Source organism: Varanus komodoensis, unplaced genomic scaffold, assembly GCF_004798865.1.
Source record: "Varanus komodoensis strain SLA01 unplaced genomic scaffold, ASM479886v1 scaffold32, whole genome shotgun sequence".
Taxonomy (NCBI): domain Eukaryota; kingdom Metazoa; phylum Chordata; class Lepidosauria; order Squamata; family Varanidae; genus Varanus; species Varanus komodoensis.
Window position 1 is genome coordinate 2,457,382 of NW_025335798.1, and position 27,409 is coordinate 2,484,790.

A 27,409-nucleotide genomic window follows, 5' to 3' on the forward strand; every position below is an offset into this window, starting at 1 on the left:
GAGGGACAAAACCCCGAGAGCTGCTGCCAGTCTGTGCTGACGACACTGACCTGGGTGAAGGAACAGTCTGAGTAGGGAGATACCAGTTTCTTATGTTCTGATGTTACTCCTCACGCAAATGAATGGTTGTTTATGCTTGGAGCATGTTCTCTTTGAGGCGGAGCCAGTGGGCAGTGCGAGCGCAGGATGGCCGGATACGTTCCACTCCTCCTGTCCTGTTTCTCCCTATCCCTTCTGTCCTTTAGAGGCGCCCCATGTGCTGTGAAGAACGAGGCAGTGTTCCGGGCTGGAGAATTATTGGGTGTACTAGTGGAATAGGGTCGGTCCACTTGTATGCCAAGTCATCTGGAAGGCCACAACTCCCGTCAGCCTGAACTAGCAGAAAGGGATGATGGGAGCTGTGGCCCTCCAGTTTTGGCCTCCAAGTGGCCCACTCCACGTTGCAGAATGCCCCTCCTTCTGATCAGGTTTACTTCCAAGTTCCTCCTGAAAGTCTACTTCTGCCGCAAAAATTTCCTTGACCAGCTGTAGCCTGGCTTGACCCGTGTGTCCTCTGCGGCCTAACAACCCCTCTCTCACACTCGCTGTCTCTGCTAAACTCCTGAGCACATTCCTGCCCTCCCTTCAGCGATACCTTGTGCATCCCATGCACACTTTAAGCCATCAGCCGGGATGCACGGCTGAGGCGCAGAGACCCTGTGAATTTGCAGGGAGAGCAGAGCGAGGACTGTGTGCCCAGCTGATTTCTGCAAGGTCAGGGTGAACTGCTCAGGTGGCAGCAGAGGGTGTGGAAAGTCTGTGGGGAGGGCTTTGCTCAGTGGAGATGTGGGGGAATGCATTTCCCTCCTGGATCTCCCCAGAGCCCTGCTGTGACCTTCCATCCCGCTTACTCCCAGGCTAACTCTGTGCTGAACCTCTGCAGGGGGAGGGGAGCAGCCTCTCTTTGTTAGTAGGAGCTGCTGGTGTGTGCCAGGTTCCCATGCCCCGGTGGGCGGTGCGAGTGCCAGCTCAGGGCGGCTATTGAGAGGTGCCTGAATAGGGGAGGATGGACTTTGGACCTGCCTTTCAGCCCTGACTTTTAGACTTTACAAAGGAGTCACTGCAGGCGGGAGGCACGGAGTGCGGACTGCATACACAATTGTCTGATGGGAATGGAGCCGAGAACGGGGAAGACTCTGCCCTACATGCTAAACAGCTGCCAGGCAGAGAGATGCTCATCGATTCCACCTGGGAGAGGCTGCACCTGCTCCTCCCCGTCTAGGTGGCTCTGGTTGCTGTTCCTGCCAGTCCTGTGCCCCAGCACCCATCCTTGCTCCTGGGGAGACTGAAGAAGATGAGCATCCCTGCCACGGGGCCAGAGTGGTGTTCCACATAGCTCACCAGCACGTCTTTGCCGAATGAGCCTGATGCGGGAGGCTGACCGTTTCACTAGCATGGTAGCATGGCAGATTCCCCTGCATGGTAGACTGGAATATAGGCAGGGAGCTGCCTTATACTTGGTCCATCTAGCCCAGTGTTGACAACACTGACTGGCAGCAGCTTTCCAGGGTATCAGGCAGGAGTGGAGATGAAAATACCTGGACCTGGGACCTTTTGCATGCAAAGCAGAAGCATTACCACACAGATACAGCCCCAGTTCCTGAAAGCAGAGAATTATCCTGCATCTGCCAGTCCTTTCTATAGGTTTACTTTTCATGTTTGCCTAATCCTTTTCTCTTAATTGTTCATGCAGCCGGTCTGCAGGATGCAACTTCTTGGGGCAATGAGTTACCTAGGCCAGTCATGCAGGGCGGAGTGGGGTATTCAGCTGCACACTAGCTTCCACAGGTGCAGTCTCCTCTGGGATTTGTGTTCCTAAGGAGTTCTTAGGCCAGGGAAATGCTGTCTGGACCAAGTGGTTTGTTAATATTTAGCTCAGAGGCCTACACGGCATAGTCTGTTAAGTGCATCCCTGACGATTTCCCAGCTCTCTATAGTCCCTCCTTCCTTGACTTGCAGGCGTTCAAGTTCTGTCCTTATTATTTCTCATATACACTTGGTGCACCAGATGCTGCTAGATACCAAATCCGTAGCCTCAAGTTCTGGGGTGGTTACATTGCCATTCCTGCCTGTTTCCTGCTGAATGGGAGAACAAACAGTTACAGATGGAGGGTTCCGAGTGCTGCCTGGATCTCCTCCAAAGCTCCATGAATGTGGCAAGACAACAGAGCCGCAACCCCCTTGCGTGGAAGTGAGCTCCGTGAGGCCAGTGGCTCTGCAGGAGCACAAACCCCAGAGAAGCCTCGCGGTGCTTGCAACAGGCCCCTCTCCCTCGGTGGCACACTCTGGCAGGGGGTGTGGGCTGAGAGCTGAAACCCACGTCTGGCACTTGCTCTGCGAGACCCCGCTCGGACTGCCGTCTGTGCCAGAGATCTGCTGCCATGGCCGACCGGCGTTGCTCAGCCTCACTTTGCCCACGCTGGACAGCAGGAACGGCCCACTTCCCCTCTGTGGTCAGCGCTCCGCACGAAAAGGCTTTGGATCAGTTATTTAGCAGCACAAAGCACCACGCTGGAGAAGTACAATCTCAGCAAGCAAGCCTGAGGTCCAGGTCACCTGCCCTCCTCTGAGCAGCCCACCTTGGGTGTCCACCTTTTCCGTGCCTTTTTTCCAAGAGAGCCGTTTCAGTCTGTGCTTGAGCTGCTCTCCGGGGACGGGATGGTACGGGGGGGGGGGGGGCCCCCCCCCCACCTCCCCTGCCGCCAGCAAAGAGAATGAAAGGCGAGGGAGGGGCGCTCCCACATGGGGTCACCCACCCTGCCAGTTAGGATTACCCAGCAAAGTGCCGCTGGCCGGGGAACAGACAAGGGCCCTTTGTGTGCCAGGCCTGTCTCCCCGCAGGGGGCGGGGCTGGGGTGCTGGTTGCTGTGTGGTTCCTTGAAAGAGAATAAAGGGAGCCAAGAGACTCCGCCAGTGTCTCCCCAAGGAAAGGAGAGTGGCGGGCTCTGGGGCCAGGGGAGTGTGAGATGCGCAGCAATTGCGACGGCCCAGGGAGGGCGACCGGCGGAAGAGAGCAAGGTCTGGCCCCAGAGCACAAAGGTTGGTCGTGTAACGCCTGGTGGGATCTGAGAGAACACGTCCTTGTTTCTTCTCTCAAGAACCGCGCGCCTTATCATCCTTGAGGATCCCAGCAATGTACATAAAAAGGCAGAAAGACAAAGATCAATCGGGAATCTACCTTGGTACAGAGTGGTATACAACTACTGTAAAAATACTAGTACAGTATAGCAACCATGATAAATTACAAGAGAAGGAGCAGAGAAACTGCTGCCAGAGACCGCAGTCGGGATCTCTGTGCTCTGCTCCAGTCCAGAAGCGGCAGTGCCTCTGCAGTGGGCTCCGTTGCTGAGGGGGCCTGTGCCCCATTGTTGACTGTGCATGGCTGCAGGCCAACATCTGCTTGAGGCTTTGTATTTCCCCAGGTGGGCCGAGGCACAGGTGGGGGGGGGGGCTTTCCTGCTGCACTGCACTCACTCCCCCAACACACATCTCTCAAGACTCAGTGGTGTTTTCCTGGAGAGGAGAATATCTTGCTTGAAGCCCCCTTGAAGGTCAAGTCTGTTTCCACACGGCAAGCGCCACTGAACTGTGCTGTCCTAGGCAGCTGCCAGTCTGTGCTGTCAAGCTAGCCCTTCACCAAACATTACTTGGGTGCAGATAGTCATGTCCAACCTGGCACCCTCCACATGTGATGGGCTACATGTGGGGTTGATGGGAGTTGTTGACCAACAAATCTAGAGGGCAGCAACTCAAAAAAGCCTGGATTAAGATGCCAACTCCTGTTGTTGTTGCTGTGCAGCTACGTGGCGTTCCCGTATGCGTTGAATCAGATTGGCCCTGGGCCTGGGAGGACATGTATCCATGTGTGAGGTCCTGTAGTGTGGACTGATGCGCATCCTCAGCTGTGTATTGCTACTTAGTGCATGGATACGCATGTCTGCAGGAGTATCCTTTAAACACCTAGAGTAAGTTCTAAATGTACATTGTATGGTGGTTTGCCTACATAGGAAGGGAAGAGGAGGAAAGGTGGAAACACACTATTTTGCCTGTTTCACCTTCCCCTTGTGGAACAGGCCATTGTCAGTTTGTAATGGACACCCAACAGGGAGGTTATAAGGTGAGATCAGCGCAGCATCATAGAACAGTAGCGTTGGAAGGGGCCGACTGATGCGTGAGTTTGTATGTGGGAAAGGGTTTGTAAGCGACTGATACGTGAGTAGGCAAGAGAGGTGCAAGTGAGTCAGGTTGAGGTTAATGCTCTTCTCAGGCTGATTCTTCTTGCCTCCCATTCAGTGAATGAACTCACAGCTGGAGCTGCCTGGCGTATCCTCCTTCAGACAGTCTGCATCTATGTGGCTCTCAAGTTTCTCCAGGGAGGAGGGGCTGGTGAGTCGGCCTGGTGTGTGATGGCTGTGAGTGCGGGTGTCTGTCAAAAACTACTTTGGGCCCAACAATCTTCACCCCCAGCCTCTGAGTGCGCCACTTTCTTCCCATTTCTAATCTCTCCACCCGCTGAGGAAGCAAAGCCTTCCTTTAACCCAAACCTGTTTCTCTATTACCGAGCCACCTGCTGTCAACTGGCAAAAACTGGCAAAAAAGTCCAAAGGAAGGATATTTTTTTCTGTAGCCCAAAGGAGGGAACCTTCTACAAACCCCCACATCCTGGGCTGTCCAAACAGATGTGCCTTCCCTAAGAATCCTGGCCTTCCCTGATTGTGAGGGCACTAGGTAGCTCTTCTTCTCATCTTTGCGTTCTTCTCTCCTGATGATATTGGAAAGTGGGGCTACTGGGGTGAAAGGGATGTTGGGGTGGGGGTGTCCTTCCATGCAGAGGAAGGACAGATTAGATCCTGCGAGAGCAAGTTACCTCTGCAAGGTACACACCCAGCTTGTTAGAAACCCAGTGCTCTGCAGAGTGAAGCAAATGCGTATTTTGGTGTGACAGGAAGGCCAAGAGTCTTGGCCGACATTGCCCCCTGCAACTGCAGCAACCCTATGAGTAGTAAGTGGACTGCCTCAGGCAGCAGTTTGAGTAGAGGTGGGTGAGAAATTTGTTCCCTTCAAATTTCAGTGTGGATTTGCCAGATGTGCACTTCCTAAACTTAAGCATCAACTGGAGCACAATTGCAAGTTACAATTCCTTACTATCCCAAAGTTTGTGGTGGAGTTTCCCAAAAGAGCATATATTTAGGAAACTACACACAAAATAGAGGTACATTTGAAACTGTGCTTGTAAAATGTGTTTGTTTATGTATTTATTTTATTTCAATACTGCCCAATAGCCAAGGCTTTCTGGGCGGTTTACAACAATGCATTAAAAATCCAATATAAAATGCACCATAGCTTCAAGTTCTGATTGAGACCTCTCTCCTAAGGTTTAGTTACTGGCAATCTTTTAGAATGGGAACAAGCTGCACAAAAGACAGGAAACCAACAAACAACTGGGAATGGGGTGAGGTCTGGGGGAAGCACCATGGATACCTGGGGATCTGCTGGTGGGGTACCTTGGTTCCCCATCCTGAGTGTCCCCAGAGCTGCTCTAAAGATCATTTGTCACTTCCTTCCAAAGTATGGCCCTCATTCAAGGTGGCGAGACACCGGTTTTCATTGGAAACATAAACATACGTGCACACCTCCTCTCCACAGGCTCTACTGGCTTCATTAGCAACTTGCGCAGTTTCTTCTGGATCCGGGTGCAACAGTTCACCAGCCGCGAAGTCCAGGTGCAGCTCTTCCGGCATCTCCATGGCCTGTCTCTTCGCTGGCACCTGGAGCGCAAGACGGGCGAGGTGCTGCGCAGCATTGACAGAGGCACAAGCAGCATCAACAGTCTTCTCAGGTGCGTGGGCACATCTGGCCAGCGGGAAACTCATCAGCTGGGCAGCTGAACCAGAGGGACGTGCATTCACAAATTCTCTTTCGAGACCTGTTAGGGTAAGTGGTGGGGGCTTGTGTATTATCTGGCCTGACTGGTCCCCCCTTCCTATCCTGCAGCTACATCGTGTTCAGCATCTTCCCCACGGTGGCTGATATCATAATAGCTATTGTGTATTTCACCTCCATCTTCAGTGCCTGGTTTGGTCTCATCATCTTCCTCTGCATGATCCTTTACCTTGGTGAGTGCTTGGGGAGGCCAGGGGTGAGGGCCTGTGGTGAATGGGAGGGAGAGGGTGATCCACTGATCGGATTACATTGTGCCACACTCAATAATCCATTCTGGGTGGTGAGACATTAAATGCATAAAAATGCAAATTGGCAATAAAACAAGACCAGTAAAAACATGAGGTAAAATTTGATTCACTCAGCAGGAGCACATAATAAAATCAAGATTCAAATGAACAATGGGACGGCTTTGTGTGAGCCATCCCGAGGCTATATAGCAAAGGACGGCATACAAAAACTCTAAATAAATTAAATACATAAATAAAGCATTGGCTGGGTTCAGACAGCACAGTAACCTACATTCAGTGGTTGAGTTTAGATTGAGTGTGGGTTGTTGAATCATGCGCTGTTGTGGAAACATGTTGTCTTGAAGCTAACAAACTGGCTTGTTAACGATGAACAACCCATGAACCCATGTTAAGTTGCTGGGTTGTGAATTCTAGATTGTTCGTGGTTAACAAGCCATGATTTGTTAGCATGCTTGCATTCAGACAACACAATAACCCTTGTTTTGACAACCATACATAGTTCGACAACAGCCCACACTCAATTCATACTCAACCCTCAAGTGTGGTTTATTGTGTTGAGTGAAGGTCGTACGTCTTTTACATTGGCCTAAGAGTAGCTCCTAAAATATAAAGGAAAATGAAAAGGATCTTCAGCTGGTGCTGAGAAGACTGAACATTGCCACTGTCCCAGGCCCACTGGAGTTGAGACCCATAGCCCCAGAGCACCTCTCCTATGTCCCATGGGCCAAACACATCTCTCTTGGGTCCCAATCCAACCCCCTTGTGTTTCCAGAGGCTCATGCCCCTTCCTCCCAACCACCAATCATTTGTGCAGCCTTTTCCCCAATTCTGAAAGCTTGAAATGCTTCTCCCAAGGCTCAGTTGCTGGCAGGAAGAGCTTTCAGCTATTATGTAGTGGTATTTGGTGCATTTCTTACTACCCTTTTAGCCCTGCTTACCCCAAGATTTTCTCCAGCACTGAACTTGGCCCTTGAGCTTGAAAGTGATTCCTTACTCCCACCGTAGCTCCTCTCAGAACCTCCAGAGCAGGGAATGCAACTGTAGAGACTACAATATCCTGCATCCATGCTGTGATGAGTAGCAGCAAAATACATTGTGCCAAGCAAGCAGATCTGTGCTCACGTGCTTAATTTGCTTTGGCTTAGATCCCGGCTGCTTTAGTCCAACTTACATTAATGAGACTTGAGTTAGTTGTTACTGATCTGTTCCATTCATTCCAGCAGGACTGAAGCATGGCATAACTTCCTTTGGATCCAGCCCATAATTTATTATGGCCTTTATAAAGTATGCAAATGAAGCATAGCTGCACAAATTTACTCCTCTTTGGCTAGTCTTTGCATGCATGCAGATGCAGGCAAGTCTCTGCTCAGCTGCCCCTCATCTGCTGCACAGCTTCTGAGAATATCAGTAAAGCTTTGGATATATGCTTTCAAGATAGCTTCATAAGGGCCAGAAACCTGTTGGAGTGATTTAGGGCCTCTTTCTGTCCCCGCAGCACTGACAATCATACTGACTGAGTGGCGAACCAAGTACCGCCGTGAGATGAACACTTGTGACAATGCCGCCAAGTCACGTGCCATTGACTCGCTTCTCAACTTTGAGACGGTACTCAGAACCCCCGACCGCAGGGGCTGCGTGTGGGGAGGACTGGCAGGGAGGGGCGTGCCTGGGAGCCTTTTTGGGTGGCTTTCTTGCCCAGGACATCTACAATGGATGTGCTTCCAGGTTTTGGTTTAGTGGAGGATTCCACCCACTGGTTTACAACTGAAACCTCTAGCCAAGTGCTTGTCTCTTGTTTATGGAGAGAAGCTGGATGGCTTAGAGCGGGGAAAACCTATCCTGGCACCAACCAACCTCTGCTCTGGTTTGTTGCAGGTGAAATATTATAATGCTGAGAACTATGAGGCCAGGCGCTTCAACGATTCCATTGTCAAGTACCAGGTATTGCGGGACCGTGATTCAGTGACGGGGGTTGTTTACTCCATGTCCGTTGGATGCATTCTTTGCCCGGCGTGCTCTTCTCCATGGGGAAGCCCTCTCCCTTCCCCGTCCCCCCTTCACCACCACTGCTGTGTGCACATTGAATATCCATGCGCGCACACAGGGCAGTTTGGATGGGAAGGACTGGACCTGGTTCCTATGGAGGACAAATGCTGCCAATAAATACACAGAAGGAAAACTGGGAGTTGGGAAGGATCCTGATAATGTCAGAGGGGCTAAACTATGGAGGTCCCAAGGGGTTCCCGTTCTCTGACACTGGCATGTTGGTCAAAGGCCATCCTGCCATCAACCCTCGGATGCTGCTCTCCTCTTGGATTTGCCGCCTGAGACGTGGGGGCAGCAGGAGCAAAGAGGATCTGGGGTGTGGGGGAATCTGGGCTGGCTCACTGCCAAAAATGCAGAGCAGGGAGAAGAACCTTCATACGCTGGACCATTTCTTTCCTGTAAGTGGGGAAGCAGCCATATTAGGAGGAGATGGGCTTGGTTTCCAAATAGTATGAAGTGGGCAGACATCAGGCAGACCAGATCTATCCCTATTTTTGTTGTTATTATTTTTGTTACTATAACTCCAAGGCTGGCCAACCAGAGCCAGGCAAAAAGACATACACGTAACATTCAAGAGCATGACACCTCTGAGCATGTTCTGAGCTTCGAAATATGTTTCAGCTATCAAATCCATCAGTACACCAATCCCCTCTGGTTGCCCCAAGTTTTCTTCAGCTCAGCAAAGTAATTCAGGGGAAGGGAGGAGTTAGTCTGTCATTACTATCATTAAACAACTGGAAATCAAGATGCTCTTGCTGATCTACTGCAAATCATCTCTAGGTCTACCAGTAGCATCCCAGTCTACAGTCAGCCTGCTGCTTGGTGTGGAGGACTGTGGGAAGTCCTCCACACCAGGGATGCGCCTCTTCTCCACTGTCTTGCAGTGGGGCAGGGAAGCCCTCCTTCTTTCCCTCCCTTGAGGCAGCTGCCCAGCTATGTGGAGACAGAGGGGAGCCAGGACCTGCTGGGTGTGGGCCGTGCTGGAGCAGCCTGCTGCCTTCTCTCCTCTCGGCAGGACTCGGAATGGAAAGTCAATGCATCGCTGGCCCTGTTGAACCAAACGCAGAACCTGGTGATCGGGCTGGGGCTACTGACTGGATCCCTGCTGTGTGCTTACTATGTAACCAAGAAGAAGCTCCAGGTAAGTCCTTTCCCATGGCAGGCCCAGAGGAATCGGTAGGTTGGGGCATCTCTGGCTACAAGGAACCCACAGCCGAGAGCCAGCGTACAGGTCACCGAAGGAGGTGGCTTTCAGCAGAGTCAGGCCGTTGATCCATCTAACCCAGTATGGCCCTTTACGGTTTCAGGTAGGAGCCTTTCCCAACCTAGCTAGTGATGCGAGGGATCAAACCCAGGACCCCTGCCTGTGCTCTACCACTGAGCTGCAGCCACAGTTGGTGGGGTAGCTGACGACATACATTGACCTCCATTATATGGAGCCTTTCCGCGCCATTGCTGACCAACACCCCAAAAAGGGGCGACCAGGCCGTTCTCCACACAACAGGGCCAATCGTCATGGAGAAATGGAGAGCCGATATCTAGATTCGGACAACACGATAGCTCACACCTCAAGGTTATTGTGTTGTCTGAACAGAAATGAGACAACAAGCCATCATGAACACCCCACAGTTGGCTGCCCGGTAACCTAGTATGGGTTTTCTTCATGGGTTGTTTGTAAATAACAGGCCATAGCTTGTGAGTGCAGCTGGGTTCAGCCGACACGGTAACTCATGTTCCAGTGAGAACGCATGGCTCAGTGACAACTTCACACACCAGAATTAAAGTTTGTGAGGCAGTTTATGAAACAAATTAAGAACTGTGCATAAAAACGTATACAATTGGAACGGTTGCTATAGAAACGTGTGCGTTTGGGAAACATGCACACAAATGCGTTCACTTGAAAAAATGCATATAAAATGTGCACGACAGCATTCTCATGTAGACAGGAAATATTTTGAAATCTGTGGAAATGGAAGGGGACCAACTTAGCAGAGGAAGCACAAGAGCCTAAATGAAATCAAGCTTAAGAGATTAATCCATCCCTAGTGCTCCTTGATGGCTCTGGGGCAGCTGCCGTGCACTTTTAGGGACCAACCACGCTGGGAAGGCGTGCAGGTGGGGTGTTCTGCAGAGAACTTGCCACTTCAGAGCCATGAAAAAGGCTTGCAGGAGCTGCCACATTCAGTGATGAAACATTTGCTTTGCACCCAGAAGGTCCCAGTTTCAATCCGTAGCTTCTCCAGGTAGGGTTAAGGTAGAATGTGTTTATTTATTAGATTGATATCTAACATATCAGAATCCTTCCTGAAATCCTTGAGATCTGCTGCCAGTCAGTGTTGATAATACTGGGCTAGATGGATCAATGGCCTGATTCATCTTAAGGCAGCTCCCTGTGTTCCTAGACTGCAGAACGGAGCCGGATTAAGTCATGGAATGGGGTGGCTGCAGTCGGCACTGGGGGCAGGGAGCATAAGAGCTCTGCTGTTTCTGAAACGTCTTTGTGAAGGTTAATTAGTGTTTGCTGAATTCAGTGCTGAGTGGAAATTGAAGCTAGTGCTTGACTCATGCTGAGAAAAATGGGCAGTCGAGGGTGCCGGAGATTAAAACAAAAACAGATTGAGGAATTAAACCTCTCTTTGAGAACAAAAGCAATTGCAAACAAGAGCTGAGGCTGGAAAAGGTTTCTCACCAATTAGGAGATCTAAAGAGAGAGAGAGCGAGCAAGCAAGTGAGTGAGCATGCATGTGTATCTGCGAGCACTGGAGGTGGGGGTGGACCTATCCAAATGGCAGCTAGCTTCCACTGACATCAGAGGAAAGAGGCCAACGTGTTTTGGGTTTGTATTCCAGATGTGAAGGCACACATTCCCACATGGAGTGCAGTTCTAATGGCAGGGGAGAGCAGGGAGATGTTCCTTTTCAGAAACAGAGGAGGAGGTGAAGGAAGGATGTAGGTATAAAATTGTAAGTGGGCTGGGGCAGCAAATTGAATGTGAATTATAAGGAAAGAGAGCTTAGTTAAGTGCCAAGGAAAGCATCTCTTGTCATATGGAAACTGTTCAGTTGCTTAGCCATGCTGCACTCAGTCAGCTTTGCTGTGGAGCAGTGCAGCCTATGGGCTTTATGCACAGCCTGGCCTGGCCTCAGCATTTGAGGTTTTGGGAAGATCTCTCCCCCTATCCCTTGCCAAATCGGTTTGGCTCGTGGACTTGGGCTGCCTTCCATTCCCTTACCGCAGGGACAGGGAACCTGTGGTCCAGGAGATGCCATTGGACTGCATCCCTCCCATCCTCCCCTTGGCCTTGTGAGCTGGACTTAATGAGAGTAGGAGTCCCAGCACCATCTGGAGGGCCACATGTCCCCCATTGCCTGCTGGAAGAGTGCATGTCATTGCTTCCTTGCATGGGTTACTTGCAACTACTTCTACATATGGTTTGGCCTTGTTGTAACTGGGATGGAGAAGCTATATCTGGGCTGCCGCTCTTCAGATTTTTAGACTCTTCTGTGCCAAACAGATGGCAAAATTAAAATCTCTTCTCATAAAAAATCAGCGTACCAGGGAGAAGGTTCTACCATATTCCTCTCCTTGATAGCTAGTTTTCTGTGGAGAAGAGTTTTTTTGTACGGAGGAGTAATCACACATGCACTGCACCACCGTAAGTCTGAAACACAGAGAGCTCTTGTGCAGCCCGGACACATGGAATGGGCCAACACAGAAGTTACATGGAATCCCTTCCTTCCCGAAAGCTGCTTTGGCAGGCTTCCGTTCCAGCAGAGGGAGGATAGGCAGGGAAAAGAGACTGCTTAATTCTTTTCACCCACATTTTAGCTCACACACACAGAGACCAACTGCTTTTCTTTTCTCAGAGCACAAGTGCAGAGACCTGGGGTAGCATCCAGGGTAGGCATGATTGGGTAATTGGCACAAAGCTTAGCACAGGCCCGCTGACAAGCCCCCCCCCCCCCCCGCCGGCATGTTCCTCCTGTTCTTCATCACACTCGGCTTGCTTCCCTGCCTCTTGCTCTGGCCTCTTCAGCGGTAACAGGGAGAAGAGGAGCAGCGGACGGCACCACTGGCATGTGCAGTGGTCTCTCTGCCTTTCAAGCAAGCAGGTGGGGGCAATGTGGGGAGAGAGGAGGAGGGTGACAAGGCACAGTGGCCAATGAGAAGGGAGCTCGACAGAGGGAGGGAACTGTCTGAGGGTACCTTGCACAACCTGGAGCTGGCGCAGGGGAGACCTCTTACCTCTCGCATGGGGGTTGACAGCAGCTTACAAGAAGAGTTATGATTCTGAACAAAAGACCAGGAGATGATGAGTTAAACGATATACTTTCCACTTGCAAAACAGACAACCGGGCTTTTGATGGAGAAAGAAAAGTATGGCCATAAGAACTAAGTTGCATCTGAATTGCATAGAGCATCCTTCCCCAATCTGGAACCCCCCCCCCCCGAAGTTTTGGACTACAGTTCCCAGCATTCCTGGCCATTGGCCATGCTGGCTAGGGTCGATGAGAGTTGAAACTTAAAACATCTTGGGGATATCAGAATGGGAAAGGGCAGCACAGAGTCCCTCTCCCCAACACATTTGTTTATACATTATTTGTAGCAAATGTCCTTGTGTGTGGTGCATAACCAACCCGACATATGGTCCTACTTTGCTCAAGGAGATTGAGAAACAAAGAATTAAGAGAAAAATAAGATTTTGGTCCTACATAGAGCAGACCCATTGAAATGAATAAGACTTGAGTTAACTATATTTAACTTAAGTTTCATTTATTTCAGTGCCCCTACTCTATGCAAGACTAATATTTTATACTAGCCTTACCTTCTTTAACTTTTGTTTCAATGACATAAGTTTCTGGTCCTTATGATTCAGGGGTGAATGGACTGTGTGTGTGCAGAAGAGTCTGTAGTAGTCTTATAAAGAGGAACTTGGAGTCTTTATAAAGTGGGTCTTCGAGTGGTCTTGAAGCACATACGGTGCACAAGTCTTTGTCCCATCACGTGGATCCATCTCAGCCTTTTATCATTCTGCCCTGAAAATCCCTGAACCACTTTTCCATAGCATGTATTTGTTATTTTTCTGATCATAAATGTGATTTTTTCCCATGATAAACTCTTTTTGATTGTCAGTAAAAACACTTCTCTCTGCTTCTCAGTAGTGTCTTGAGTAAAAGGAACCCATTTTGCTGACCTGGGGCTAACGGTGCTTTTGGGAGACATTTCATATTCAAGACATAAATCCACATTTTCAGCACATGAAGCTGAAAGTGAAAACTCCCCCTTGTAGAGTCACATGTAGAGTTACTGCCAACTGGGCAAGAGTGGTGCACCTAATGACTAGTGAACATCTGTTGATTTATTCTCCCTTGGGAACAAACCTCATTTCTGAGCAAGAACATCGGACTCTGAGATGGTGGTGAGATCCAAGTGTGTCTTGCTGTAAAGCTGCCTCCAGGTTGCCCTGTATGAGCGTGTCCATTACACTTTTCTACAAAAGCTCAGACCACGGCTTCCAAAGTGCTTCCGTGCTCTGCCTCAGGCGCTGACCCACATCTCTGTTCCCTCCAGGTGGGTGATTATGTTCTCTTTGGCACTTACATCATCCAGCTGTACACCCCACTGAACTGGTTTGGCACCTATTACAGGTAACCTTCATGGGTAGGCTATTCTTTTCTTCTCTGGTGGTTAACAATTTGAGTGATGCAAAGAGGAGAATGTAGATGGCATTTGAGAAGGCAAGAATTGGAAGATACACAGAAGCAAACTGATCCTGGTATTGTGCCTGTGCTTCTTCCTCCGAGATGCAGATTCGTCTGTAACAGGAAAGCACCATGCAACTCAGTTTTTATGTAAGGAATACCCACACGTTGTTTAGCATATGTAAGGGGTGAATGAGCTCGTTGCCACCTACTCACTCGCTGTTTCCACTTAATGTCTTCTTCTTTGAACAACTCAGGAAGACCTCAGCAGCCCAGAATTCCAGGTTCAGTCATCATAGGTTGTTTATCTCATATTCCTGGGTTGATTACAAAAGTGGAAAAGTTGTGGAAGCAGCGAGTGTGTGGGAGGCAATGCGCTCGTGCTCACCTTCATGGACCTGACCAGCTCTGGGTTGCTTAACCAGGTGACGGAGGATTACGAATTCTGTGCCGTAATCCCTAGAGGGAACCACTTGTCAGTTAGGTTCAAGCAGGGATGTATGAAGCAAACGAGGCAAGAAGCCGGAACAAAAAGGCAGGGGTGAGAGGAGAGACTAATGGAAGGAGTTGAGACTTTTTTAAAGTTTATTTTGAGAGAATGCAACCTCTTTATCGTGCAAGAAAGGAAGCTTACCAAAAATGTGATGGCACTTTACAACTGTATCATCAGTAGGGCAGAGATGTGTTGGGGTTAAGAGATTATAGGCTAGAATAGCCCGTAACCCATACCTTGTTAATATTTTGCTTGTAAACTAGAAGATGGCTTCTAAAAATCTGGATGAATCCTGATAATTTATTAAGTGAGCCAGAAAACATTTCTGAATTAAAAATAAATAGTGGAAGAGAAGTAATATATGCAATAAAATACATACTAGATGTACAGGGTAGATTAAAAATATTTTAAGTGGAAACATGCACAGTATAGCAATACAGAAATGGCCCCATACTTTCATAACAGTTTCTTCTCTGCTTTTAGAGTAGACTGATACTAATAAGAAACTGAATATTAAGTTCAGAACCGAGTTCCTTACAAGTATCAGTCACAAAGCACAGATGCTTGTTACCCATGTCGTTTCCCTCCAACAAATTTTTTCGCTCCTCCTCGCATGGATTCCCTTTGCAGAAACACTTAACAACTCCAGCAATGAAAAAGGAATGTCACAAAGTCTACAAAGTAAACTTTAAACACAAAGTTTAAAATCAGGCTTGGAAAATTGAAACCTGCCTTGTTGATTGTTCATTTGTATCATGAAAGGTTTCTCTGAGAGCATATGGTTTGCCATCTCGCATCCCCTTCCTCTGAAGTTTCAGTGATTGCTACAACGGAGGTGTGACTTCATTTAGTGTGTGGGCGTGTGCTAACCATTTGCAAATGTTTGCTGGTGGCGAGGAGGCATGGCAGGTGGGGCTTGATTTCATGCTTGCGGTCTAATTGAGGGACATCTTGGAGTATGATTGCGAGGCTGCCCTCACTCCCGTCTCTTTCCTTACCAGAGAGAGAACGGGTTAGTCTCATGCCTCCCCCTTGTACCTAGTTGCCTGTAAAGGATGCAGCAGAGGCTCCGTTTTTCCTTTTCAGAATGATCCAAAGTGCCTTTGTCGACATGGAGAACATGTTTGAACTCTTCAACGAGGAGCAGGAGGTAGGTCCACAGCTCACTTGTGCAGCACCGGATCTGCTCTGTAGGATCTGCATCCTACCCATATCCATGGGGGCAGAGGAAACTGCCTTACTGTATACTAAGTCAGGACGTTGGCCCATGTAGCCAAAGACTAGCAGTGTCTCTCCAGGGTTTCGGGCAGGACTCCTCCTAATCCCAGTCTGGAGATGCTGGGCATTGAACTGGGGCCCTTCTGGATGCAAAGCAGGTGCTTTGCCGCTGAGCGATGGCCCCTCACACTGGGAGTTGTGCCTCCACATAGCTTGTAACTGTGGTCTCTGGGGAAAAAGAGAAACTCCCTGGCCAGTCAGTTGGGATGGTCCAGCTCTTGGTTAGCCCAGCACCAGCCACATAGCTCACAGGTGTGTTAACTTGCAGGTAAAGGATGAACCAGGTGCTGGGGATCTTCGGCTTCTGGCAGGACGCATGGAGTTTGAAAACATCCACTTTGGCTATGTGGATGGGTAAGGAGGAACATGGGGAGAAGTTGGCAGCAGCAGATGTGTGTAATGGGTCAGGAAATGAGGGACTGACGAGAAGTGAAGGGGCTGAGGAAGGCAACCTGGGGAGGTGGAAAAGGCCCAGAGGCCGCAGTAAAGTATGTGGATGCGAGGGCACAGACAGGAGGTGTGTTGCATCTTGCTGAACTTTCCAGTGGAATTCAGTCAAGTGAATCAAAGGCCTGTGGGTATGAAGATGATTGGCAGCTCCTTCCTGACCTAGAACCAGTGGAAACCAGGTCATATTCCTGGGAACCAGAAGTATCCATTTCAGAAGAACACCGAACCCAGTATAAACCAAGGCTCTTAGGCCTCTCTCCTGGCTCAGGAAACAGGTCTGCACCACAGCCACCCTTGCTAAGGGGCTGCTTCACCACTCCACACGTTGGCCGGGCCCCTGGCCAGGGCTGTGGCGTGAGTTGGAGGAGCACTCCTCCACTCTGTACCTCCGCTGGGGCACTTTCACCCCCTGGGGGAGGAACCAAGGCAGGTGAAGCACTTAGTTCTCTGCCTCTGCTTCCAGTTGATAGGAGGACTGGTATCCTAATTAAGGAGACTATTCCTCTTAAAAATAAGGGTGGATTCTTCCTCCTGCCTACCCTTGCCCCCTATAGCTGCATGGGATGGCAACTTGGGGCCCTAAGAGGGAGTCCGAGCCTGGTGCACTGGCGGTTCCCCGTCCTTGTTAGGAAAGCTGTATATATCCTGGTCATAGTTATACTTAGACCTTCCGCAGAGCATCCTGTTTTACTCTGGGTGGTACTTGGAAGGAAAATTATGCCTGAGACAGGCTGGGTCTGGGGGTGAAGTATGGTGTAGTGGTTAGCGTCCGTCCAGCTGGGACACTGGAGAGCTTACCTCTGGTACCCACCTAGCCACAAAGTTCACTGGGCCAGTTTGCAGCTGGGATTGGATACCATGCTATCCACAAACCACGCAGTGGGGATACTTGCCTGTGGCCCCGCAATGTGCCGCCCTCGATCTCCCCCCGGAATCCCTGTGTCCAGAAGGGCTTACCGCAGCAACCGTGCAGGGGGAAGCAGGGTTTGCTTGAGGCAGCTGTCCAGCCAGCTGACATGATCCCTACTTCCCACCGTGGCAGAGAGCACTTTTAAGTGTGCTGCAGTGGTGGAGGGCAGAGATCAGAGAAGCCGCATCGATAGCCAGCTGAGACATTCCCAGCTCCAGTGCACCTTGTTGCAACAGGAAGGGGGAAAGCCTCTGACAGCCCCCTCCGGGTGCCGCTTGGGCACTCTGGGGGCAACTGGCAGTGGCCCATGCCTGCCAGCAGTTTGGCAAAAGTGACGAGTGGTTTGCATGTCGTTGGGCTTGATCCATGATGGCTTGTGCTGCCCAGGTTTGGATGGCACAACAACCCAGTGTGAGTAAAACCCACCCAAGGTTTGGCTCTCAGGGTCACCTATAAGCCAAAATTAAGTCACTGTGACAAACCTGTCCCAGGTTTGCACAACACGAAAAATTACCGTGCCTTCTAAACAATGGTATGTGGTTGTTTCATGTGCTCAGAGCCACAGTGGGCTAGCGTGTTGTCTGAACCCGTGATGGCTTAATTTTGACTTATAAGCCATCCTGACACCTAGGACTCATAGCTGGGTCTATTTCACCCACGAGCAGTTGTCATGTCACCCAAACCTGAATTACCTGGCTCATGGTGGGTCGAGCCAGGCAGCTGCAGAGCTGCCTGCCACTCTTGCCAAGTGGCTACCTTGTGGCAGCAATCGCCAGCTGCCTCAAAAGTGCCCAAGAAGCATTTGGAGTGGCTGGCAAAGGCTTTCTGTGGGGAGAAATGCAAAACAGACAGCTAACTCCCTCCCCCCAAAAAGTAGAGTGTCCTGCTGAGAAAGGGGGGAGCATCCTGTTTTTACAAATAAAGACCTCTCAGTGCCTTGCAAGGCTCTGTTGGTTGGCATCTCGCACTCGTCACAGGCTGGAAAAGGGGGGAAATACTTGCTGGCAGCCTGGGGTAGGCACTGCAAGGATGGATACCTTCTTGAATTGATTGTTTTGGGTAGGGCGGCTTCTAAACTACTTTACATAACTTGCTATGCAATGTGGCTTATGTCATGCAACCCCTCCCACTGACTCTCAACCTAAACCTACCTTGCAGGGTTGTTGTGAGGATAAGATGGAGAGGAGGAGGAGGACTATGTAAGTCACCCTGGGTTCCTTGCAAGAGGAGGAAAAACATATCCAAGTAGTAAAGTGCATGCAAGCATGCATCTCTGTGCTCTTTTGTAATGTCACAGAGTGCCTTAGTTTATAATCTGGAAGGGGGTTCTTGAGCCTCACATTTGGGGTGAGTACAGCAGGGCGAAGGAAGATGAGGGTGGATGGTCTGAGAAAGGGCTGACTTCTCCCTTGTGTCCGCTCTCCCCACAGAAGGGAAATCCTGCATGATGTGTCCTTCACAGTGATGCCTGGGCAGACCGTAGCACTGGTAAGGAGACATACACGTACCCCGGTGGGGGGGGGGGCTCATAGCCCTGCCTTTCCCACCCCCATTTTTTGCATCTCTGAAATGAGGGCAGCAACAGAACCCCAAAAGGGACCCTCAAGCTTCCCCCTGCCCTCCACTTCTCCCCACTGGCTCTGTCCCTATTGACCTCCTCCTACTCTCTCTCTGCCCAGGTGGGACCCACTGGCTCAGGAAAGACCACTATTCTTCGCTTGCTTTTCCGTTTCTATGACGTCTGGGGAGGCTGCATCCGGATTGATGGGCAAGATATCTCCAAGGTAACAGGGATGCCACACTGGGAGAATACATGCAGGCTGTGCGCACAAGGTGTCCGACGGCGGGCCCGTTGTCCATCATGGAGCAAGGAGTGGAGGCAAGATTCATGTTGCTGGGGGAGCGGGGAGGAGCTGTACCCGGAGCAGCAGGTTCTCTCAAGAGAAGATCCCAGCCCTGTCTCAGCCTTTGCGGCTTGCAAAGCCCAGGACACAGTGGAATCCAGGGCACTGTGTGCAGTTTTGGTTGCCCTGGAACAGATGAGCAAATTGTAAAACTAGAGAAGAAGCAGAAAAAGACACTCCACTTCTAAAAAATGGGGTGATGAGCCAGTGACAGCCTCTTGGGCACATGGCGAAGTGGGCAACTGGAGAGGCTGTCACCTTGGAGAATGCAAAGTGCACGTTCCAGGGGAAAGGTTGGTGAGAGCCACAGCAAGTGAACAAGAGCGCACAATCGCAGCTGGGAGAGGAGGTGGAGCATTTGCTGGCGTGATAGCCTTTCCGAAAAAGTTAGGATCTTGCAGCGTTCTAATCCAGGCACACAGCACAATTCTGTACATAGTGACTTAGAAGTCGCACTCTCTGTGTTCAGTGAGGAGCACTGGACGGAAACCTTCGGTTGCTGGTGGCTGCCTGCTGTGGCAAAAGGCACTCCCACACGCACACACGGCACTGTGTAGCTTTGGCATAGGAAAAGCCCAGAGGAACTCCCTGACCCCTCGGGGCACGTGGCACAAGGTTCTCGGGCTGTGGCAGGCACATTCGGGTCAGTCACACATGTTTTCCTACTCCTCAGGACTTCTGCTGCCACAGTCCATCTGCTTTATTCCTGGTTCATGTTCATTGCCCCCAGCAAAGCAGAGACGTGTGATTCCACTTAAGAGAAGGATGAAAGGGTTGTGCTGGGGGAGGCAGAACTGCAGTGTGCCTCCACCCCGACCCCCCTCCTTTTGCCACCCAGGCTCACGGAGGAGGGGCTACAGGGAGTGTACACACACACACACACACACACACACCCCCTAAGTGTTCCATCTGTGTCCCAGGATTTCAAGGAGTTTGGAAGGCTGAAGGGGAGGATTGAAAGGATGGCTGTTCCTTTAATATGTTCTTTAATTTTTAACTATTCTGCAAGGTTCTTTTTAGTTGATCACTGTAGCAATATGCAGTTGGGTTTAAATAGCAGAGGACTTAACAGGAGCAATTGAATGCAGTTTGAAAGATGCAGCACTCCCTGTGAATGCACACAAGACATTTCTTTTGTCGCTTCCCCTTCTCCCTATTTTCAAATAACAAAAACCTACAAAACCTTTTTACAAGAGGCAATGTAAGAGTGAGTGTACATCCCACAGGCTGTGATTCCTCTTTCAAAGTGCCTGAAACCCTTTTGATTTAAACCATCATCCCTGTCTAATTGGTCTCTGTCTTTCTCCTACTGCCTGCATATACTATAAGAGGAAGGACCCAGACATCAAGTTCCCTATAACAGCTTTCCCAACCTGTCAGAGCAATAGTTCCCTAGAGAGGTGGTGGGCTCTCCCACACTAGAGACATTCAACAAGAGACTGGACAATCATCTGAGTGGGATGGTGTGAATTGGTGTCCTCCACTGAGCAACGGGTTGGACCCGATGACCTTCTAGGCCCCTTCTAACTCTACTATTCTATAATTCTATGCTTCTATAAACATGGTACCCTCCAGTTTTGAACTTCAAGTCCCAGCATTCCTGGCCATTGGCCATGCTAGGTGGTGCTGATGGGAGTGGAAGTCTGAAAACATGGTGGGCACTAGGTTGGAGGAGGTGACTCTAGAGCAGGGGTCTCAAACTCAACTTACCTGGGGGCCGCTGGAAGTAGAGTCTGGGTGAGACTGGGCCACATCAAGCGGTGGTGGTGGGCTGCTCATCCCGCGTCGCTCCCGGAGGCCGGCCCAGGCGCCGCCGGTGCTTTGAAGGCCGCAGGGCCCCTCCCCCATGCGCTGCCCGTCCCGGCAATTGGCCCATGGGCCGCGAGTTTGAGACCCCTGCTCTAGAGGGAATATAAGTGATGCTGAGCAAGATAAGACTAAATAACAGAATGTATCCTGCACCCTGCAAGGGCCTGACATTCTGAGTGACTCGTATGCCCTAAAATGCAGAGTTGCCCCAAACACCACCCACACTCTGCATTCTCCCCTGGGTCCTTTGCTGCTACCTAATCTGGGGATTTCCTGGTGGGTTCCTTCCCCGGTTCATCATGATGACAGTACATCCTAAGCTCAGGCCAAGCTCCCCATAAGACCTTGGGCCCGTTTTGGGGCACTGGCCCTTTTCCAACCGCTAACCTTGGTGCCGTGTGCATTCATGCTCTCTCTCTTGCTCACCCCTCCTAATGCCGGCAGGTGAAGCAGGTCTCATTGCGCTCGCACATCGGTGTGGTGCCTCAGGACACCGTTCTCTTCAACGATACCATTCGCAACAACATCCGCTACGGCCGTATTGATGCCACCAATGAAGAGGTGATAGAGGCAGCGATCACTGCTAACATCCATGAACGTATCCTCACCTTCCCGGATGGTGAGAGCCACTTCTCTGGTTCATCCACTCCTCTTCCCTAAGGCCTCTAACCTACCCTGTGGGTGGCGGTGGCAGCTGTTATAAGGAGGCCCCCTGTCCTGCATAGGCAGAGCAGCAGCTTGGTTCAATCCCTGGCATATCCAGGGAGGGCTAAGGAGGTACCCTGGGGTACCACAGAAGGTCAGTATGGAGATAGTCCAAGGCTAGATGGTCCAATGATCTAGCCTGGCGTAAGGCAGCTTCCGATGTTCCTATGGAATCTGAACCGAAAGGGCTTGTTCCCCATGGCTTACCCTTTCCCTCCAAGGAAATAAAGCCAGACTTTGGACTTTCAGGGGAGTGTGGATTGTCACAGGACTCTCCTAATTTCAAATATAATCCTTTTAAAAGTGTTAAAAAAACTAGAAAATAAATGACCATGAAGGTCCAGCCCTCCACCTATAAGCCCAATAGAGTACTCGAAGGAGGGCCTTCTCTGTGATGGCGCCCTGACTATGGAATGCGCTCCCTAGAGAGGTCCACCTGGCACCGTCATTATATGCTTTTCGGCACCAGGTCAAGACCTTTTTATTTGGCCAATATTTTACCACATAGTAATTTTAATTGTGAAATGACTTATTTAGTTTATTTTAAATGATGCTCAGTATGGAGTAGTTAATTTATCTTATTTTATTGAAGTCTGGAATAATGTTGTAAGCCATCCAGAGACGACAATAATGAACGGCCTAAAATTTTTTAAAATAAATAAAATATGAGCAGTTGATTTTGGTTTAGTCTAGCAAAACTAGACTAAACAAAAGAGACCTTGGCCAATGAGAAAAACAAGACTGGCTTTATAGGCTATGCTTTAAGAGTTGTCTCATTTCCTTTTCCTATTGCCAGGCGCCCCAACTAGTAGTCTTTGGGACTGCTAAGCCTGTTTCTGGAGATAGCAACTAATCCTCTTTGGCAGCAAGACTGGGAGGTCTAGCAAGGAGCCAGAAACAGCCCTAGATTTACAGCGCTTTGCCAGTCTGCCCTCCTCGCGTAGCATTCTGCTCCTCCCCATCTGTGTGTGTCTGGCAGGTTATGATACGCAGGTTGGCGAGCGGGGCCTGAAGCTGAGCGGTGGGGAGAAGCAGCGCGTCGCCATTGCTCGCACCATCTTAAAGAACCCCCAGATCATCATCTTTGATGAGGTAAAGGACAAGAATCACTGGCTGTACTATTGGTAGCACTATCAGTTCCCCAAGTGGCAGCCAGTATGTGGCCCAGATGGGAAGGTGTCAGTAGGCCGGAGTGAACCCCAGAGTGTTGCAGAAGTGTCAGCAGACCTTTAGGGGGAAGCCCTCTGGGGGGGAAGAATCCATCCCTAAAGAGCCCAGTGGGGACTGTGTGAGCCCAGTGGACCCAGAAGGAAAAAACAGGAAGGAGGGAGGGCGGGAATGACCCCCGTCCCCACTGAGGTGCTTTGTTGCTGGTCCTCCTTGGAATTCCCTTTCCCCGCTTTCCTTTGCCCTCTCTGCATCCTCTCTCCTGCAGCCTAGTCTCTGGAAACAGTTGGGAGGAGGTTAATGCTTCAGCTGGATGCATGTGGGAGTCTCCCTCCCTCTCCACCATGGCACCTGGCGACCCGATCATCTCCCTTGTAGTTTCTTTTGACCCAGTGGGACCTCCCCACTTCTCCTGTCAGTGCTCTCGGCAAGGGCAAGAACACGAAGGTCCCCCCTCAGGCTTTGTGCCATGGTGCCACCATGCTCTGGGTAACTTGCAAGTGCAGATCTTGAGTGTGAGGGTCCATGACCTTTGCTCCTCTGTCCGACTGTACCCGGATCTTACAGGCAACATCAGCTCTGGACACCAAGACTGAGAGAATCATCCAGGCATCCCTGGCTAAGGTTTGTGCAAACCGCACCACCATCATTGTGGCTCACAGGTAAGTTGAAGTATCCTGCCAAAGGAACTTTATGGGGGGAACAGTTGCCACAGCCAGTGGGATAGGTTGGTAATTGTAGACCCTGGACATAATGGTCGTATGCCCTCCACCCCCCACTGTTTAGACAGCCATGTGAATTATTTCAGTTGCAAAAGAGAGAACTAATGTTTTCATTGTCTTTCTACTCATGTGCGTGTGCTTTCTCTCACACACACACCACCACAATTCTCTGCTTTACAGCTGGTTTTATATTCCTGATACATTAGAGAAGAAAATTCCTTGTGCTAAACCTGATAAAAATTAGAATACTCTGAGCATGTGCTGTCTTGCATTTTAAATTCACTGATTCATGGCAGCATCCTAACTAAGGGTCTAAAATGGAAGTTTGCCTTTGCTGCCCTGACTCTAAGGAGTGCATACTGTTTCGTTCTAGAGAAGGGCAGTCTATTTAAAAGTAAACGATAAACATCTATAACCGCAGGCATCCTGGCTACTCTGAAAATTAAACAGCAAGAAAGAACACTGTGATGCTCTGGTCCAGATGTTGATGCCACTGTCTGGGTGGGCCTTTGGGCACCCTCGGGCTACCAGGCCCTGGGCTTTGGCCCCCAATTCCAGCTCTAGCCACATCACTGGCCAGAGTTTTAGCACAGGGCTGAACAACCTTGGAGATCTGTCAGGGATGAGAACTGGCTAGAGTAGGCATCCTCCAGATCTGTTGGACATCTCCCAGTATCCCCCCTGGGATGAGGCCTGCTGTTGAATGGCCACGTAAGACCAAACTCTTCTGGAGGGTGCCAAGCTGGAGTAGGGGATCCAAAGGACAGGAGCACCAGTAGTGTGGCGGAACCCGGGCAGATGTGGCACTGGTACTTCTTTATTAATGGGGATGTGGAGGTCATGGCTCACGCCTCCAGAATTCCCTGTCTCCTCCAAGTTGCAATTCTTGGAATGCTTGGGGCACAAGGGAAGAATGAATTTTCTCAACAATATATTGTTCCCCCTGAGTTACTTTGGAGGCTACGTGGTGTTCAGTGAGCAATTAAGAGCTATTCATGTTACAAAAGATTTGCTGAAAAATCCTAGAATTAATATGGATCAGAACAGCTGCCTGCATTTCTGGACCCTTCCTGAGGCATGGGTATGGGGACTGTCATGATGAGTGCCTGCACTTCAGTGTCTGCTGTAAACCTCTAAGAAAGCCTTCCCGGCCATGCAGATTTGAAAGCAATCCTTGGTAGTAGTGCTTGTAATGATGTCAAGATGCAGAGCGGTGGTAGTCCTAGAACGGGGTCTGCTGCTTTGCCCTTGTTCATTGTTGCAGCAGAGAATTGTTGCATCTCTGGCTGTTCCTCCAGCTTGCATTTTGGCTGGACTGCCTGGTCTCCCAGCAACTCGCCGTTCTTCCCTCTCCCTGCCCTTTTTTCAGAACCTGGGAAAAGGGGCAAGTGAATGCTTTTGGCCCCAACCCTCCAGAGGCCCCATGCTTCACCTAAGCACTGAACGTGAGCTGAAGACTGGCAGGGTGTGGGGGTGAGGCAGTTGTGTGTGGCAGTACGCCAAGTCAGAATGGTGTTTGAGTGTCCATTCATGCTGGTGAGTCAGCAAGCTAAGACTCTGCAGAGCAGCTCTCCATGGAGCCCGGCACATCTTGTGCCTGCCTTTGCTATCTGCCCAGGGCTGAACACATTCTCCGTGCTGCTGCCGCTCCGCCCGTTTAAGGCCGCTTCATGGCAGCACAGTTGCCTATAGGTAGCTCTTGCATCAGGGCCGGTTTTTGTTGGAGAGGACAGAGCTTCATCCTGTGCTCTCCACTGGGTCGAGGGGGCAGGGATCATTCTGGCTTCTTGGTAACAGCCGTAGTGATGGCAGTTTCTTTGCAGATTGTCCACTGTGGTTAAGGCGGATCAAATCCTCGTCATCCGGGAGGGCCGAGTGGTGGAGCGAGGAAGGTAAAGTTGTGGACTGTGCCCAGGGCTGCATGCATTCCATGATAAATAAAGGCTGTGTTTAGGTATTGCAAGCAAGTACTCTGTATAAATTATACAAATAGAGACAACTTGCATAACGTCTTTATTTTGCATAATTTATCCCCATGTTATTAGTCATGGAAAGTGGCAGCAAGTGACACAAAACACTGGAGCCAAACCATCAGAAGTCCCTGGCTTCTTGGATTTCAGTCTGTTCATATTTAACCATATCTTTATAACCCCAAAGGACTAGAAACTTACTCCTTCTTTAAAAAGAAAGCTGAGAATTCTTGCATAAAGACTCAGAGACACTGAGTACCTTTTTTTTTTTTTTTTGGAATAACGCTATTTTCCTCCTAACCCGGCTTCAACTGGAGATCCCTTTCACAGGACCGAAGGGACGAAAGATGTATAAGCACCCACTCTTTAACACCCATCTGGCCAGTTCGCACAGGAGAGGGAAAACAAAAGCCGCCTCCGTGTTCCAGCATTCCATCTGCTTTCATGCCAAACTCCCACACGCCACCTGCCAAGTCTTTGCCACTCCATCCTACTCCAAGGGTGACCAATATGGAGATATTTAAACTGCAGAAATCTGCAACTGACATGCTGAGTAGCTTTTGCCTACTTGGAGGCAACCCTGCATCTTGGAGGGTTCACCATAAACCTGCCTTTTATCTTTGGTTCCAGCAGTGTTTTCCCTCTTGGCCAGGTTGTGGCGACCTATTTATGGAAGTTGGCCAGATACCAGCAGAGTGGCCTCAGAGTGTATGTGTGTATGTCTGAAAAGACACCCGGTGAATAGTGGGAAATGGTGGCTCTGCGGACGGCTCTTTCAGACTCAATGTGCCCTCCAGGGAGTCCTTGGCATTAACTATCCCTTCACCTTACAGGCACGAACAACTGATGAGGAAGGGCGGCATGTATTCCGACATGTGGCTGCAACAAGGGAGTGAGAAGCCAGGCGGCTTGGATGTGGAGAGCAAGGAGAGTGCAGAGACTGAGAACAAGGCGCAGAGCAAGGAGAACACAGAGGCGGAGAGCAAGGAGGGTGGTACTATCTACAACCAGCCTGCTAGTTCTGAAGCTGCAGCTGAGTCCACAGCTGAGTCCGCCAGCACAGCATCACACCCAAGCACCGGCAGGAGCACCGCCACTTCTGAGTCATAGCCAAGCAAAGGGGTACACTATTGAGCAGCCGACAGGGATGATCCACAGCCCCTGCTGGCTCAAAAGAAGAGGCAGGGACCACCTCTGCCATCCTATTTGTGACTTTTGGTGTCAACAGGGAAGAAGCTGAAGTCCCCAGAGCACATGGCGGCAGATCCACCTTAGAAATGTGCTCCAGGAAACCAGGCATGAAGAAGGCTAGACTGAACAGCTCCCAGTGTTTTCCTTTCTTCATGAGTGGGGTCTGCCCGTAGTGTTAATGTATCCTCCTAGCCGCTGCCAGACATCCAGAGAAGTGTTGCTCCGTGATCCAGGGGTGTTACCAGTGATTACTGGAAGAGGAGACAAGGGCCAGGGCCATCCTGCCCAGCCGTTGTCCTTGCTGAGATGAATTGTGGGAGAGGTGGGGGCATGCAGGAGTGTTGCCAGCCTTTGGTATGCAGCTGCAAAAGATGCCTGGAAAAAGGCTGTGTGTTTTCACAGGTTCTGATGTTGGAATGTCTGTTTTGATTTTCATAAACTCTGTTTTCAGATCCACCCATGGATCCAATGTTTTCCACTGTCGGCTACAATACGACTGACTAGGAGGGATGCTGGATGGTGGTTCATTTTTCCTACTAGTGTGAGGATAGCAAGCAGTGGTTCTCAAAGTAGGTTTCAATACAGGTCACACTAACTTGGGTTGTGGGGCCCAAAAGGCACAGGGGATCCACACACATTGAGTGATTGTTTAAATTTAACATACATGCAATCGGATTCAAGCACACACCCCAGCAAAAAACCTCTAGTATTGGCTAGAAAGGCCAGGGCAGAGGAAGAGAACTGCCCATCTACCTTTCTTCCAGCCCAGCCTGTTTCTTCGGCCTGATGGCTCAGTAAAGCTAACGTGCAGAAGGATGCCGTGTTTATGGCC

General features: G+C 50.1%; 1 protein-coding gene across 4 annotated transcripts in view; it reads left to right on the top strand.

The window, feature by feature from the left end:
• Positions 1-27,033, top strand: part of ABCB6 (ATP binding cassette subfamily B member 6 (Langereis blood group)) — a 42,379-nt gene extending 15,346 nt beyond the window's left edge. For all 4 annotated transcript variants that reach the window (XM_044438091.1, XM_044438092.1, XM_044438093.1 and 1 more), the window contains exons 5-20: positions 4,333-4,425; positions 5,686-5,878; positions 6,034-6,155; positions 7,726-7,835; positions 8,106-8,171; positions 9,292-9,417; positions 13,848-13,924; positions 15,558-15,621; positions 16,018-16,103; positions 18,540-18,597; positions 18,789-18,893; positions 21,267-21,441; positions 22,507-22,619; positions 23,262-23,356; positions 25,240-25,308; positions 26,220-27,033. In XM_044438091.1, coding sequence (XP_044294026.1) covers positions 4,333-4,425; positions 5,686-5,878; positions 6,034-6,155; positions 7,726-7,835; positions 8,106-8,171; positions 9,292-9,417; positions 13,848-13,924; positions 15,558-15,621; positions 16,018-16,103; positions 18,540-18,597; positions 18,789-18,893; positions 21,267-21,441; positions 22,507-22,619; positions 23,262-23,356; positions 25,240-25,308; positions 26,220-26,496 — 1,829 coding nt within the window. In that variant the 3' untranslated portion in view covers positions 26,497-27,033. The remainder of the gene's footprint in view (positions 1-4,332; positions 4,426-5,685; positions 5,879-6,033; positions 6,156-7,725; positions 7,836-8,105; positions 8,172-9,291; positions 9,418-13,847; positions 13,925-15,557; positions 15,622-16,017; positions 16,104-18,539; positions 18,598-18,788; positions 18,894-21,266; positions 21,442-22,506; positions 22,620-23,261; positions 23,357-25,239; positions 25,309-26,219) is intronic.
• Positions 27,034-27,409: the final 376 nt, after the last annotated feature.